We start from the raw sequence: 16,769 nt of genomic DNA, 5'->3' as shown, positions 1-16,769 counted from the left end.
GCTTCCTGATGAAGTTGGGTCTCCACAAGCGAAGCAGCAGGAAACTTACCATGAGGGAAATCTTGGAAGTCAACTCAGAAAGCCTCACAACCATGACTCCTCAGACAACAGAAGATTTACCATGGCACTTCTTGAGAAAACTGATGGCCCTCAGTGGGACAGCCAGAAATACAGGCCTTATACACCAGGATGAGGAAGATTCAGACGAGGAGGTTGATATGGATGATGACGGGTTCTTTCTGAGGGGAATGGACTCTGGGGGTTCTATAAACCCCCTTGATGTCCTTTGTGCTGTTTTGCTTTGTTCTGATAGCTTCCTTCAGCAGGAGATCTTCCTCAAAATGTCCATGTGCCAGTTTGCCCTCCCTTTGATCTTGCCACCTCCCAAGTGCACCTTTATGCTCTGGGCCATGAGGGATATTGTGAGAAAATGGAGGCCTCACTTCCTGGCAGAGAAGAGGGGCTTTAGAGAGGAGAGTCTGGTGCGAACCTCCATGCCAACCATTTCCTTTGTGCGGATGGGCACATCCAGCCTCTCCAAATCTAGGCTTCTCAATGAGGTCCTCAGCTCCCCTCAGCAGCACCACGACTTCTTTGTCCACAGGGACATGGAGTGTGGGAGCGTACCACGAGAGATCAGCAATGGGCTGATAGAAATCTCCTGGTATTTTCCTGGAGGGAGGGAAAGTTCAGATCTTTTCCCAGAGCCTGTGGCAGTTACAAATCTCCGTGGGGACACTGAGTCACACTGGTTGCAGTTCAGCTTTTTAACAGAGGTCTCATCGGCTGTGTTCATCATTACAGAGAACATGTCTGAAAAACAGTATGACATGCTAGCAACTCTCCAGGGTTCAGCATCTAAATACTATTTTATCTTGAATGTTGATGGTGAGAAATCAAAGGAAACCCTGAGGTTCCTAAACAAACTCGCACCGTTGCTGAGCGTGACCAAATCACAAATATTCGTGAAAGAAAAGAACAAAAATACCACAGAATTTGTAAACAAAATCCGGTCGACCATAAGGAACATTGTGAGCTCTCCTCAAAAGGTGATCAGTATTGAAGAAATGGCAACTGTCAGCCAAGAACTGAGAATCCAGACTGATGAAGATAGAAAGGACTGTCAGAATGGAATTTTGCATGCCAATGAAATTATTGAAGAAATAGAAGATGTTGTCTCCTACAAGAAGAAAATGCTGAAACTTCAGGGGGACTTGTGGAGAAACCTGGCCAAAGTGGAGAAAGAACTATGCAGGATGAAAAAGCAAGCTGATACCCCAGCTGAAGATTACAAAGCCCACCTAAGAGAAAAACTGATAAGCCTACGTTCTCAGCAGAATCAGTGTGACCTCACCAACGGAATAACAAAGTTTATTAATGGAATACAACAGCTTCAACCAGCGGAGAAATGTTATTTCCTAAAATGGCTGAAGTTCAACCTGGACTGCGTCGCTAGGGCAAACCTGTCAAAATTAAGAGACAAGTATAAAGAACATTATCACACCACTGAAAACGATCCACGACAGCTGGCACAGCTGGATGAATTGATTTCCAGCAGTTCCTTAGGTGTGGAACACTTCATGCGTGAGTTGGGGCAGTTTTATGAAGCAGAGTACACAATGGTGAAGGAAGGTAAGATTATCGAGAAACACAGACAATTCATACATTTACCAGGAATAGCTGCTGACCTGATGTTGGAAGGGTTTCCAATGGAATTGATTGACGGGGATGCATCTAACATCCCCCTGCAATGGATAACAGATGTTTTGAATGAACTTCATGCCAAACTCAGGGGCAAATCCAGGATGAAAGTTTTAACAGTTCTGGGTGTTCAGAGCACTGGCAAATCCACCCTTCTTAATACTATGTTTGGGCTGCAGTTTGCAGTCAGCAGTGGCCGATGTACCCGAGGGGCATTCATGACACTCCTAAGAGTCTCGGAGAACTTTCAGCAAGAACTCAGTTGTGATTTCATCCTGGTGATAGACACTGAAGGCTTGAAAGCCCCTGAGCTGGCCAAACTGGAGGACAGCTATGAACATGACAATGAGTTGGCCACCCTGGTGATCGGATTGAGTGACGTAACTCTTGTGAACCTGGCCATGGAGAATGCCACTGAAATGAAGGACATCCTGCAAATTGTAGTCCATGCATTTCTGAGGATGGAAGAAACCGGGCACAAACCCAATTGCCAGTTTGTCCACCAGAATGTCAGTGATGTTTCTGCCCATGATCAGAATATGAGGGATAGGAAATTCCTCCTGGAACAGCTCAACGAAATGACGGGAGCTGCAGCAAGAATGGAGAAACAATTCAGGGAAGTTTCATTTTCAGATATTATGGAATACAATCCAGAAAAACACAACTGGTACATCCCCGGCTTGTGGCATGGAGTCCCACCCATGGCTCCAGTAAATATGGGATACAGTGAGTGTGTGTCAGATTTGAAAAGATCCCTGTTTGAATTTATGAGAACCTGCTCCCAAAGCAGATGTTCCAAAGACATCCCCCAGTTTGTTGAATGGGTCAGAAGCCTGTGGAACGCTGTAAAGCATGAAAATTTTATCTTCAGCTTCCGTAACAGCCTTGTAGCTGATGCTTATAACCAACTCTCAGTGAAGTATTCAGAATGGGAGTGGGATTTCCAGAAGGAGATGCATCTATGGGTGTCCAAAGCTGATACTACAATTCAGAATCAATCCCTGGAAGATATAGAGGCTGGTGCATTAGATAAACTGAGACTTGAAGCCAATCAGAAATTGCACAATGGCCAGCAAAAAATAATACAGTGCATACAGAACTATTTTGAGAGTGACAGAGAGAGCTTGCATCTCATAGAAAAGTACCGAGAAGATTTCATCCGGAGTGCGAAAAGTCTCCGGGAGCAGCTGGAAATCTATTCCATTAGCAAGTGTCAGCAGGCCATCCTCATACGCAAGGGACAGAGTAAGATAGACAGTCTTCAGGCTAGGTACATGAAAACCATGGAAGGGAAGGTAAACAAGCTCCTGGAGGAGTGTAAAAGGAAGCAGTGCAAACTGAATATCAAGGGATTGAATCGGGAATTTGAGAAAATGTGGAAGGAAAGCTTACTGGAGTTGCCACCTAGCAACTTAACCCGTCGTGACATTTATGCAGATGTCCACTTTCAGCTCAGAAAAGACCTTGAATCACGTGGCGGCCTAGCCAACCAGATCTTCCAGAAGTTACCGTGCTTTTCAGCTTGTCACAGGAGTCCTTTCGTTGTGAAAGATTGTTATCTAGAAAAATCATTAATGAAAGCATTAAAAGATCTATTTTTTAAGGACGTTATTAAACAAGAACTACAGGAGTACGCCAACTCCTTGATTTGCGTATGTAGCAACTATGTCACGGAGAAAATCAGCACAAAAGGAGATTATGATGAAACCTATTGCCGTGAGTTGCTGAGACTGGTCAATAAAAGGTTTCTAGGAAAAGATTTTCAAAAACTTCCTGCTACCATTTATTTTGAAGTGGATGTGAAATATTTCATTCTGGGAGATGCAGCGGATGCTTTTCAGAAGATGCATATCAAATTCTTCGAGGTTAACAACCCTCACCGGCGTCTAGAAAAACTCAAACCTCAGTATTTCTCCACCTTCAAAGACCTTTACTATGAGAAGGACGCTTGTCAGAAGAGAGCCAAGGATTTTTGCCATCTGTGTCTGAAACCAGCTCTGGTGGACCATCTCTACAAGAGGCTGGGGATAGAAATAGTAGATGATCTCCTCAGCAGTGGGCAATCCATCCAGTATGGAAGCAGGAGCTTCTTTCAGTTCACAGTGCAGAAGACATTGCTAGAAGAAGGAAATTTTGATAACTATGTCAAGTATATAAACAATTATGAGGAATTTGTGAAATCTTGGATACAGGCACACCTGTTAGACCATTACAGTCAGAGAGAAGATTTAGCTGTCTTGGAGAGAGAAATCCTATCTACTGCAATGAAGAAAGCAAAAGAGGTTCTGGAGAAGTATGAGAACCAAACTGGGACGCTAGTCGAATTCTTGGAGTATTTTTGCCAGGAGATGAGTGAAGAGCTTGTCCTTTCCAAGGATACTTTGGATGTCATCCTGTTCAACAACACTGCCAAAGCCGGATCCTTCTCAACTGAGATACAGGCCTGTATCCCTACAATGATAGAAGATATCCTTTCAGGGAATTTTATGATGAGCGTTGAAGAGATACTTTCAAACATTCCCTTAAAGCCCCAGGATGAAATCTTCAAGCGTGTATTCGGCTGTGGGAAGCAGTGCCCCTTCTGCAAAGTCCCCTGTGAAGCCGGAGGCAGCAGTCACCAAGAACATTTTGCATCAGTCCATCGACCTGAAGGTTTAGGACAGTATCGTGACATTAAAACAAACGTACTTGTTTATTCCCTATGCTCTTCTAGTGTCAGTTCGAATGCACTGTTTAGGAATCTGGATACAGCTGGAAAATTGCATCCTTATAAAAACTATCGCGAGTACTATCCTGACTGGCGCATCCAGCCTGATGTTAGCATCGCAGCCTCAGATTACTGGAAATTTGTGTTCAAAGAGTTCAATCAGCGGTTTGCAAAAAAGTACAAAGCTCTTCCTGCTGATCTCCCCGAGGACTGGAAAAGATTAACCAAACAGCACGCACTGGAAAGCATCCAAGAAGCCTTTAATATGAAATAACACTCTTTTCAGCTACTCCCAAATGCCTGGAAGTACTTCTATAGCTGACAAAAATGACCACAGCCTTAAGATTTATATCGCTTTGAGCTGGCACTGATTTTTCTTGCAATTATGGGGGACCATAATTATGGGGGACCGCCCTCCCCGTGAAAACAGGGAGGGCAGAATATAAATGTAATAAATTAAATTAAATTAAAAATTAAATTAAATTAAAAATGACTTTTGTAAGCCCAGACTGGAAAGTTAGGCGTAGTCTGTTTCTGGAACTAGAAGGATTTTATAGATATAATAATGTATGGGAAACACAATGCCTTGAAAGAAAGCTAATAATCCAAAATGCAATGAGATTGACTCCCCTCTTATTTGGGAAAAATCACAACAGGACAATTTGGGGAAAATCCAGGTGAGAGTTAGTGGTCTTCCAGTATTGCCTCCAAACTGGTCTGAATCTTAGATAATCACAATGAAGATTATATTGTAGATCCTATCTAGCAATAAAACAAGCCTAGGGAGTCAGGTTCCATTAGGGCCATGTGTGCCTGATGCTCCTAAACAATCACAGATAACGGCTGTTGAAAAATGTTGGCAGAATCTGGATATCTGAAATGAGTTAAAAACTAATTGGTTAGTTCACAGGACAAGTCTATCTAGCTTATTCAGAAGGTGAATTATTAATGTTATTTACTGCCATTCTATTGTTTAATGTGCACAATAAAGCCCTTGCTCTTGTAATAATAGTCACTGCCGTCCTTTGTTCCCCCAAACTTGTTTTACTAGAGTCAACTCTGCATACTGATGTCCCTGAATTCTGTTTAAATAGTTGATCTTATGAGCTTTACTCTCCTTCCGGTGGACACTCTTTTTAAATATTTGCATTTGTTCAATAAACACTTTCTTAATTTGTGCAGACTGGTGATATTTTGTGATATTTTGGCTGTGTCTCACACACCCCTCCATCTGTATAATGCAAACAATAAATTGCTATAGGTGTGAGGATGAAAGAAATAAGAGAACGTAATTCATGGTGACATAAAGGCTCCCTGTACATGTTTACAGGCCTGCGTATCTTCCAGGACTGATTTTAAGAGGCCAGAATTTTTGTACTTTGGATGGGTGGCTGGAACACTGCAGAGCAGCTACGATCAAAATACAAGTAGCTTAATACGTTCTAAAATTATTCAGCTATAGTAAGATACATTCAAAATAAATGCTTGTCAGTTACACAAAAACAAAAGCATTGAGCGGCCACAATGGTAAATTAGAAAAAAATCTTAAAAGTAACACAAGGCTAATTATTAGGGCCAACTGAAATGTCACAAAGTACCCAGCAAGTTTTTGAGTGTAACAGAACTCTTCTTCAGGCTGGATAAGCAAAAAGAAAGAAGGGGATGCTTCTGGCCATTATGAAAAATCCTTAGTTTGTACTTGGTGAAATGGAGCAAAGAAGAATTGATGCCGGTAGTTCAAGTCACAGTGGGGGCCTAAAAAATCGCAGATGGAACTAAAGGTTATGGGCAACAACAAATTCATGGCTGTTCTCCCTTTTGAAAATATTTTTAAAAAACCACTGGTGTTGGATCCTTCCTTAGTTGGAAACAGTGATTCCGCACACGTTGGATAATGCACTTCCAATCCTCTTTATAGATCATTTGGAATGGATTTTTTTGTGTGCGGAACAAATAATCCACCTCAAATTATTGATAAAGTGCATTGAAAGTGCATTATTCAACGCGTGCGGAATTAGCCATTATGGAGTCAGGACATTTTGTAACCGGGCAGATGTTAATAGACTAGACCAATCACAAATTAAAATGCAGAGTTCCAGTTTTTGAGTTTTTCTAAGTAACGCTTTTTCTGAATGATTGGTTAAGAAATTTTGGTCAAGAGATAATTAATTTGACAAAATAATGTTGCTGAGATCTGAACATACTTGAGTTGTGCTATATTTTGCTAAATTTATATAAACATATTTATGTCATTTATACTTTGCCTTTCTCCCCAATAGGAACTCAAAGCCACTTACATTTTTCTCCTTGCCTCCATTTAATTCTCACAACAACCCTGTGAGGTAGATTTATATCTTGAGAGATGAATTGTGACTGAAGTCACCAACAAATGTTTGGGAATACAGTTAGGCAGAAACATATAAGTATACCTTGTGTTCTGCTAAGGGAAAACTGCTACCAGTGCTAAAATGGAGTGTGTTGCAAGAGTAGCCCAATGTTTGCAAAGGGGATTTCCTAACAATTTGCCAGTGCAATTCTTGAAAGGGTTACACTATTCTAAGTCCATTGAGGGGGCTCATGCTTTTAACAACTGGCATTAAGTACATTGCTCTGAATCATTGGTTAGCGTATACCTGCTTTGAGGTCATGGTACAAGAGGATCTTTTGGGGAATTTGGAGCCTCAAGGGTCTTCCCAACTCTCAATGTTGCGCAACTCCTAAGCTATGCAATTTATGGCAACAGGCACAGAAAAATATTGGAAAGGTGACTAATTTTATTTATTTATGTTATTTATAGTCTGCTTTTTGCACTGAGACTCAAGGCGGATTACATAGTGTGAGATTAATACCATCAATTTCAAGGACATTTCGGTAAGCAATGCCATAGAGTAAATAAATACAAGTTTACAAAGACATAGCAAGAAATCCAGTACAGAGTTGAAGAAATGCTGAAACAGAGCAGCATAAGCAATTCTAGGACTAACATTAGACAACACATAACAACCCAGTAGGATCAACCTGGAAGCACAGAGGGCACATGGAAACCACCAATGAATTTTGGTGGTTGTGGTCCCAAGCCACAGTATATTAAGTTGCAATATTTAAATGAGAAAATAATGTGACCTTGGAGCCAAAAATCCTAGTCTTAATCTACACTCACAAGGCTCTTCTAAAGGAGTAAACAAAAGTTAAGGGAGAAAAAAAACCTCTGTATGTTTTCAAAGCAGATTAATCTGAGCTAGATAACCTTGGTCCTGGTTCCCTAAGGTTGCACCAGCCTGCGTATCACTTCCTCTGTCCTGTTTTAAAACTGTTGCAGACTAGGATTTTCCATCATGCAGCGGAAGCATGTTTATTGCCTCTTCCAGTCTTGCCCCCAACACTTTGTTTTGTTCTGTTTTGATCAACATCTTGGCCAAAAATTAATTCTGGGGAAACTCAAATATTTGCACACTCCTTTGTGATTATCAGCCGGTTCTCAAAACGGCATTTGCCCTCCTCCTGTGACTTTTGACATTACGTCTTTCTTTGCATTGGCCAGAAGAATCAGCGGAAAGCAAGACTGGGAGTATTTCCTAGCAATTTCCTACTGCATTCCTACAACATTCACACATATGAGAATGGAGGGTTTGCCCTTTTTTACTTTGTAATGAAAGCTGAGCATTCAGGGAAAGGGGGCTGGGATATCCTTGAGATGGACATCTGAAGCTTTGACTCCTGAAAGATAATTATAATAATATGCTTATATACCACTCTTCTGAACGGATTAGTGCTACTCTCAGAGCGGCTTACAAAGTCAGTCTCACTATTATTCCCACAAACATACACTCTGTGGGGGGTGGGGCTGAGAGAGCTGACTGACCCAGGGTCACCCACCTGGCTTCAAGTGGAATAGTGGGAATCAAACCCAGTTCTCCAGAATAAAAATCTGCCACTCTTAACCACTAAGCCAAACTGGCTCGCTTGTACCCTGTTGGTCTCTCTACAGCGCCTCTGGACTCAAATCCTACTATCCATATTCAATAGACTACAACCCCCAGCATGCTCTGCTCTTTCCCCCCCCACCCACTGTGCCCTAAGTGGCTTTCGTGCCTGATTGGCAGCCGCGACGTGCAATGAGGGACGGCCTAGTGTCCCAGGCCAGGTGAAAGCAAGGTCCAAGGCGGTCGGTGGCTGTGGCTTCCTTGCGAGCAGGATGGCCGTGCCCGGGTGGGAGCGCGGGGCTCGGCTGCTGTTCTGCGCCTTGGGGCTGGCGCTGTCTGTTTACGCCTTCCACGTGGAGACCTCCAAGGAGCGGGACGCCACCTACCAGGCCATGTGCGACATCAGCTCCTCCATCAGCTGCTCCCGGGTCTTCACTTCCAGGTGGGTGGGTGCATCCCAGCCCATTGCTGTCGCCTTCCCCTCTCCTCGATGTCTAGCGAGCCTACTCTGGTTGCACCCTGGAAAAGATCTGGGGGACATTATCTCGCCTGACCCCTTGCTTGGTTACTTGGAAGTTTTTCTGTTCATGGATATGCATGCAATGGGAAGCAAACGTGTAATGTAAAGCAATCCTAAATATGCCTCGGCGACTCTTCAGTGGGATTTACTTCCTAGTAAGAGCGTTTAGATGTGCAGTGCAGTTTGGTTTTAGGGGACTGGCTCCCTCTAGTAAGTATGAATCAAATTGCAGCCCTAGAGTACAGCCGGAAGCTAGTCCTATTTTATTCAGTGGGTTTTTTTTTTTACTATCTGTAAGAAGAGAGCTGTAACTCACGAAAGCTCATACCCTACCACAAATTTTGTTAATCTTATAGGTGCTACTGGACTCTTGCTCTTTTCTACTGCTACAAACGGAGTAACATGGCTACCCATCTTGATCTATCCAAAAAGTGTCCACACACCTGGATAGTCCAGACATCCCCAATCTTGTGGAAGCTAAGCAGGGTCAGCCTTGGTTAGTAATTGGATGGGAGACCTCCCAAGTAGACCAGAGTTGCTATGCAGAGGCAGGCCATGGCACCCCACCTCTGTTAGTCTCTTGTCTTGGGAAACCCAGGAGGGGTTGCCATAAGTCAGCTATGACTTGATAGCACTTTCCACCTCCAAGTGTACACACAGCGCAGCCACTTTAATCTCTCTTGCATCATTCCCGCCTAGAGTCTCTCTGCGTGAGATGCCTTGGAGCATGTTTGTCAAGTGTAGGGAGATGCAATGTTAGCCAGGAAGCATACCTAGTTTAAAAAGACAGAGCTGGCCCAGATTGCTCCTCAGAGGATTTGTTAATTTCGTCTTCACCTCAGGAAGGCTCCATCAATTTCACCTATCCAGTCTAAAACTCTATGGAATTGCAACCAGAGGGCAGCGAGGAATGGAAGGGCTGGAGCTGCCTTCCAGAGCCAGGCTTGGACGTGGAAAGGTTATAATGGATTGAAGTTTCCTTTCTGGCATTTCACAGCCCCTTCACACAGCTCCAGTGTATAGCAAAGCCTTTGCCCTGCTGCCAGCTCTGTCTTTTTAAAGTACCTTTCCCGGCTACCATTCCATCTCCTGGAATGTGTTCTTTGTATGTTAGATGTCTCATGTAGAGAGGCTCTCAGTTTGTAGCTCATGGCTTGAAGCAGAGTTTAATTTTCAGTTCTGAGTTTATAAATATAGACCCAGAAAAACTATGTTAAAATACTAGGAATGTGCGGTCTAAGTGAAATGATGGAGACCGTTAGCTGGTATGGCTTTAAAAAATTAAACAACATTCATGGACCCTGTCCAATAGCTGTTAAGCATGATAGTTCAGTAGAACTTCCATGTATTGAGGTAGTCTACCTCTGAATCCCAGTCGTCAGGAGAAACAACAAGACTGTCACATTCGTACGGTGTGAGCTTTCCCGGGGTTTCTGGCAGGCCACAGTAAAAGACAGAATAGCTAGATCACTCCCCTTTTCTCTTAACTTGCTAGCTTTCTTTGTGCAAGGAATATTTCTGTATAGAGGAGCATTCAATCATATGAGCCCCTATCTGCAGTCTGAAGCTGTATAGCTCTAACATAGGAACATCTACTTCAGTGGGAGGTGGGCTTTAGTGACACTTTAATTCCATAGCACTTTAATTAACATTTTTTAAAAAAATTAAAACATTTCTCTGCTGCCTTTCTCCCCAAACAGGGTCCCCAAGGCAGTGAACATTATATTTAAACATTAAAAACTTTAAAAATAAACTATGTATATTTCAATAAAAACATATTTCAATAAAAACACTTAACTTTCATATACTACACTGCTCTCTGGATTGCGCCTCCTCCGTTTTATTTACTGTCTGCATGCTCTTCACTCCATAGCCTTCCATGTCAGGATTCCCAAATGATCCCAGATTTCAGGGGTAAAGGCATCATGTTGTGGGTTTCCCCCCCTTTTATCCTTCCAGTAGCCCTAGTGGGTAGGTTATGCTGAGAAACAGTGACATATACAAGGTCACCAGGGAGTTTCATGGCTGAGCAGGGATTGGAACTAGATCTCCCTGATTCAAACTCGGCATTCTTTCCCTTATGCTGATTTCAATACTCCAGTGTGCATGTGAGTAGAGTTACAGCTGACTGCTGGTGACCCCATAGAGTTTTTAAGGTGTGAGATGTTCAGAGGTGGTTTGCCATTGCCTATTGCTGCGTAGTAACCCTGGACTTCCTTAGTGATCTCCCATCCAAGTACTGACCAAGGTTATCCTGTTTAGCTTCCAAGATCTGACAAGAGCAGGCCGGCCTGGACCATCCAGATCAAGGCCGGTATATCTGAGCCCCACTTGAAAGTCCTGCATTTTGTATCCTTTTGGCTTTCTGGGACAAAATAAGAAGCGAGGAAGGGTAAGTAGCTGGCAGAAGCAGGCAGGGTTTTTGCAAACACCAGAAATGGATAGACCTGCAGGTGGCTGACCCTGCGACTGAGAAGGGGTTGCACAACTCTGGTCTACACACCCACTGAGCTGTGTGTCCACGCGGGTGGAATTAGGCAACTCTCCAGCCTTTAATATGTAACGTGGAGATAAAGAGCAGGAGGTGCTTCTAAAACTTTTACAGACCTTTTGGTAAATGCTCAAATGGCCTCCCATTGGTTGGAGCAAACCAAAAAGCAATCTTGAGACACCTTAAAGATGTAACGTGTATGCTTCAATAAACCTGTCTTTAAAGCCCCTCAAAACTCCTTTTTATATAAGCACTAAGAGTTCTTATTGCTGCAGTCATTTTTCCAATACTCCATTTTCTTCAATTTTTCTTTGTTGCAGGTGGGGTCGTGGCTTTGGCTTGGTGGCAGGCCTCTTGGGGCCCCGCAGTCTGTTCAATCAACCTAACAGTATCTTTGGGATTGCCTTTTACACCCTCCAAATCCTTCTAGGTGAGCAATCCATATGTGCGTGAGAACAAAAACATTCACACATGTCTTATCCAGCGTGACGGCCAACGTAACACTAGCTCCTAGGTATTCCTCTGGGGTGAAAAGCTCTCTTGTTGGCCTGTTATGATCTAGTGGATTCATCAAGTAGTTGTGGGAACACAGAAGACTCAAGGGTGCAGACTTTCCTCTTCAGGGAAGTGGAAATCTTTAGTGGGAGGGTTGGAACGAGAGAGGCATTTGCTTCTGTCTCTAATTCTTGGCTGTCATTCCTTCTGTGGTTGTAGTGAACACCTGGTAACACCAGCCTCCTTGTTCCTCACAGGCTTCTTCAACAGTGGCTTGGCAGCCATTGCTCTATTGGGTTCCTCCCTCGTCTCCATCGCTGGCTCACTCTACCTGGCCTACATCCTCTTCTTTGTGCTTCATGACTTCTGTGTGGTTTGTGTTAGCACTTACCTCCTCAACTTTGCCCTGTTGTTCCTCAACTACAAGCGGCTTGGCTATCTCAACGAAGCCTGGCAGAACCACGCACCCAAAGCCAAACGTCAGTAAGGTGATGTCCCCTCAGACTGTTGGTAATACTCTTGAGGGTACAACTGCACATGGACCTCACTTACTCCTGCAATTTTTTTATAACCACCATCTGTTTTGTATAACACTAGCATGCTTCTTCCTGCTTGGAAATCCCCCATTTGCCCTCCAGATCAACGACTCAGTATTGACCCAGATCAGCGACTCAGTATTGATCCTTCTGGTGCCAATCAGATTAGATCCATGCAGCCCAGTCTGCATTATGGAATTAAAATGGATGTCACCTTTGGTTGGTCTTTTCCTTTTTTTTTTTTAAGACAAACATTTTTAATAACTATTTTCTTAGCCATTTCTTTCTTCCTTTTAAGTCATTTTTATACAACACAGATTGTACAAATGTAGTTTATTGCTAATAAACTTCATGTGTTAAGTTGTTGAATTGTTTTTAATTGGGGTGATAGATATGCAAGCGGGCATAAGTGGGTTGGTGGGCAGGCACACAGTATAAAGTAAAGCGGAAATAATAAATTTTAAAATTGTAAGTTCCTTGGGGAACAGACCTCTCGTGCTCTGTAAAGTACCATGCACATTGATAGCGCTATATAAATAAATGAAGTTCAATATTCAGATTTCTCTTCAGGCCTGCTTCAAGGTTCATTTCTTCATCATCAACAAGAACTTCCATAGAAATTTCTGAAGTGTGTTTTAGGTACGGTGAAGCTGCCTGTTTGAGGCAGCAAGGCTATTCTACATGCCAGACTTAGGGTACAATTAAAGTGTAGCGAATTATCAATTGTGAAATTATTATTAGAACTCCTAAAACTACTTGGTGCTGTACAAAAATTAGCTCACAGGTTTTCAGTCTCAGTCAATGGTTCTTGAAGCAGAAAGCACCTCTAAACTTACTGTACTTTTCAGGATCTACTTGCAAAGAAATTCTACGTTCCTTTCCTCCTCCTCAATATGAAACTCAGGAATCTCAGATCAATTATGCTCAATAAGTTTACATTTTTAATATTTATAAATAAATATGTGAGAGCCACTGTGATGTAGGGGTTAGAGTGTCAAATTAGGATCCCCGGTCTGCCATGGAAGCTTGCTGGGTGACCTTGCTGGTTGCACATTCTTAGCATAGCCTATTTCATGAGGAAGTAATCTCATCTCCTTACTGATTCTTCCCCCTGTGGCAGCTCCTTCATCTTCTCCCCTTTCCCTGCTTCCTTCCCCCCCCAGCCCATCTCCCTCTTGCCTTCGTTCCATTTTTCTTTCTTCCATTCCTCCACTCTGGCTTTGCTTCCACCCTCCCCTTCCTCCTATCTTGCCGGCCCACTCTTAACCCCTCAGGAATTTAGCTCAGATTTCAAAATGAAACTGCGGCAGCCATTTTGGGTTGCCTAGGTAACCCAAGGCAACATGTTTGTGATAAGTTTTGATGTTTCCTTGCTAAAACATCCCTAGAAAGAGCAAGGCACCTAAAACACCTCAGTAGTTTTATTTTTACACACACTCTCTTTGCATGGTTGTTCCTATCATTGTTGGAGAAAGTAAAATCTGAAGCAGGGCCGTTTTGTAAGTTACAGTTAATTTCTGGATGGGGAAAATGTGCGCTTGTAGGGGGACAAGCAGCGTTATTTCATGTTCCTTTTCAGATGACGTGTTCTGCCTGCAGAGAAACAACTGGGGCCGCTGTGGAGCCACCAGCATTGACTGCCCAAAAGCAAAAGCAAGAGGCATGTTTTATGAGGAATAATAAATATAAGGCGAGGAGCCCTATAGCCTGATCTTGTCAGAGCTCGGAAGCTAAGCAGGGTCAGCCCTCAAGTACTTAGTTGGGAGACCATCAAGAAAGACGGGTTGTTCCTGCTGCCATAGAAGCTCATTGGGTGACCTTAAGCCAGTCACTCTCACTAAAGCAGCTAACCGCCATGTGGTGGCTGGAGAACTCCCAGAATTACAGAGATCAGTTCCTCTGGAGAAAATGGCTGCCTTGGAATGTGGATTCAATTGCATTATATCCAGCCTCCCCAGGTTCCACCTGCAAAGTCTCCAGGAATTTCCTAACCTGGAGTTGGCAGCCCTAGCCTTCACCATACCTCGCAGGGTGTTGTGATGATAAAATGGAAGAAGGAGAACAGTGCAAGCTACCTTGGGTCCCCATTGGGAAGAAAACCAGGGTAGCAATATCTATAATAAATAAATATTAAACCTGAAATGACCTGAAAATAGCAGAAGCTGTCATCTATCGCTTTAATTTTGATACTCTGTATCTTTTGAGATGGGGGTCCCTGTTCAAATTGCCTCTTTGGGACACATTAGGGGGGAAAAGTATGATTGCAGAAAGAGGTCAGGTGGCCAAATTAAGGGATTTATCTCTTGCATTGTAATCTTCCTCTCTGGGAGATGCACGTATCCACTTTCCTTAGATCACAGCAGTGGAGCCAGCTTTTTCCTGGCTCACAAACATGGGTTGAGAGCACAATGGTATTCCATGGTGCCAGAGAGAGACATCTCTTGCTCCTTGAAATGAGGAAATCTTAAATGACATTTTAGGACTAACACATTTACTGCCTGGGTCCAAGTAGCACCTTAGCCACCAATTAGATTTTCTGGGTGTGAGCTTTCAAGAGTCAAAGCTCCTTTCGTCACATTGACTGTTGTAATCTAGCAGTCTGCTTGCCTTCATGGTACCGCAGGACTTCTTTCTGTTTTGCTGCGATCACTATCTGACAAATATTAGGTGTTATATCATGGGAGGATTCAGTTGAGAACAGAACAACTGCTGACTCGTAGATGTTCTTGTTGATGTGTGTGTGTGAATTCTGGTCCAAAAGCAAAGGAATTGCTTTTGTCCAGTTTCACCTTCTGAGTTTGTTCGGTTGTGTTTGCCTGGCTAGAAGCCAGGAAAGGCCCTGCTTTCTTGCCAATAAACTGCTCGGTCTTGTTTTACCGTCTCTCCGATGATGATTTTATGCCCATTAAAAAAGAAATATGAAGAGAAGTTGCTTCCAAAACTTCCAAACTCTGCTATTCTGTTCTAGAGAGTAAGTACTTGCAATGAAAACTTTCTGCAGTGTGCAGCTCTAGCACTTACTTATTTTATTGGATTTCTATTCTGCCCTCCCCGTGAGTGGGCTCAGAGTGGATCACATCATTTAAAAACACAGTAATATAATTACATACAATCATTAAAAACATTATAAATATCGTTAAAAGCATAAAATCTCAGTCAATTATAATACAAAAATTAAATAAATTTCCCAGATGGCAGCATCACTGCTTAGCTAATTAAAAACAGGGCGGTGGACAGAACTGATAGGGAGGTTTAAATCGTTCACCTCCTACAAGGCCAGCAGAGGCCTGGCCTAACCTCAACCATATGTCTGGTGGAACATCTCTGTATTACAGGCCTGGCAAAAAGATAGCAAATCCTGCCGGGCCCTAGTTTCTTGGATAGTTCAGAGAACCAATGGCTGAACATCTTTTCTTACAACCTTATCCTATGCAGGGTTAGGCATGCCTGCGTAAATGTTTTAATTTCAATGAGCTTAGGTGCACCTAATTCTGCATAGGATCTGATTATAAAGTGTGCCTTACCCCATTGAAATCAAAGGGCTTAGGTGCTCCTTGTAGCTTTGAGTATACCTCTGTCTCCCCACCAAGTGAATGCAACACTTCATACATCTGATGAAGTGGACTCTGCCTCACCAAAACTTATGCCGCAATAAATTCCTCTTAAAGGAACTCTGAGGCTCTTCGGTGTTGTGGCTGCAATAGTACAGTCCTAAAGAGAGTTACACCTTTTTAAGCCCATTGATTTAATTGCATTTTGAAGGGTGTAACTGCTAGAATTGCACTGTCACGTGCTTGCCCTGCATGGATCAGAATGTCAAGAGGCTAAATCAGGACACGGTAGAATGGGGGCAGGGGAGAGGAAGTTTCCTTTGTAAAATAAGTTTCTGGTCGCAGAGATAAAAGGTTATGGGTAATAAAAGTGATAAAAGGTTATAGGCAATTCAGTTATTTGTATAGGCTTGTACAAATAATGTGCTAGGGCTTTGTTTCCTCTCAGAGGACTCCTTCAGACATGTTGGGACCAGCGTGGGCACGTGGCAAGATTCTCCTGTAGCATATACCCGAGACATTAAAAAGTCCCAGCCTTGCTTCACTATTAGTGCATTGTTATGACATACATGCTTTTCTAACATGGAAATGAAACTGGGTCTCAAAACAAAATGTACAGTTCCTTCCATCCAGAAACAACACTGCCTATGCAATATCCTGCTTTAGTGCTGCTCTTTTGCTTGGTCCCAGTTATGAAACTCTACTAAACTGTGGCTACAATCCTAAGAGCACTTTCCTGGGCATAAGCCCTATCGAGTAAAATGGGTGTTACCTTTGAGTAGACCTGCTCTTTTTTGCTTCCTGTATTTCCCCAGTCAGTGCAGCAATGTTCAAACGAAAGAAGG

The 16,769-nt window shown here is 43.0% G+C and overlaps 2 protein-coding genes across 2 annotated transcripts; both read left to right on the top strand.

Moving 5' to 3' along the window:
- Nucleotides 1-5,589, top strand: LOC129340525 (up-regulator of cell proliferation-like). The gene has a single exon (XM_054995367.1). It carries the CDS (start codon nt 9-11, stop codon nt 4,680-4,682), a length of 4,674 nt encoding a protein of 1,557 aa, XP_054851342.1. The 5' UTR covers nt 1-8; the 3' UTR covers nt 4,683-5,589.
- Nucleotides 5,590-8,543: 2,954 nt separating this feature from the next.
- Nucleotides 8,544-12,736, top strand: VKORC1 (vitamin K epoxide reductase complex subunit 1). The gene is made up of 3 exons (XM_054995383.1): nt 8,544-8,773; nt 11,663-11,772; nt 12,095-12,736. The coding sequence occupies exons 1-3, from the start codon at nt 8,604-8,606 to the stop codon at nt 12,322-12,324; spliced, it is 510 nt and encodes a 169-aa protein (XP_054851358.1). The 5' UTR covers nt 8,544-8,603; the 3' UTR covers nt 12,325-12,736.
- Nucleotides 12,737-16,769: the final 4,033 nt, after the last annotated feature.

The sequence above is a fragment of the Eublepharis macularius genome, chromosome 12 (assembly GCF_028583425.1).
Source record: "Eublepharis macularius isolate TG4126 chromosome 12, MPM_Emac_v1.0, whole genome shotgun sequence".
In the NCBI taxonomy this organism is placed as follows: domain Eukaryota; kingdom Metazoa; phylum Chordata; class Lepidosauria; order Squamata; family Eublepharidae; genus Eublepharis; species Eublepharis macularius.
This window is presented reverse-complemented; position numbering and strand designations above follow the sequence as displayed.

What these genes read in the sequence shown, in the direction of transcription:
- LOC129340525 (XM_054995367.1), top strand. Translation starts at nt 9, where the DNA reads ATGAAGTTGGGTCTCCACAAGCGAAGCAGCAGGAAACTTACCATGAGG.
- VKORC1 (XM_054995383.1), top strand. Translation starts at nt 8,604, where the DNA reads ATGGCCGTGCCCGGGTGGGAGCGCGGGGCTCGGCTGCTGTTCTGCGCC. An exon ending in TCCCGGGTCTTCACTTCCAG is followed by an intron (nt 8,774 to 11,662) that starts GTGGGTGGGTGC and finishes TCTTTGTTGCAG; the next exon opens with GTGGGGTCGTGGCTTTGGCT. An exon ending in CACCCTCCAAATCCTTCTAG is followed by an intron (nt 11,773 to 12,094) that starts GTGAGCAATCCA and finishes TGTTCCTCACAG; the next exon opens with GCTTCTTCAACAGTGGCTTG.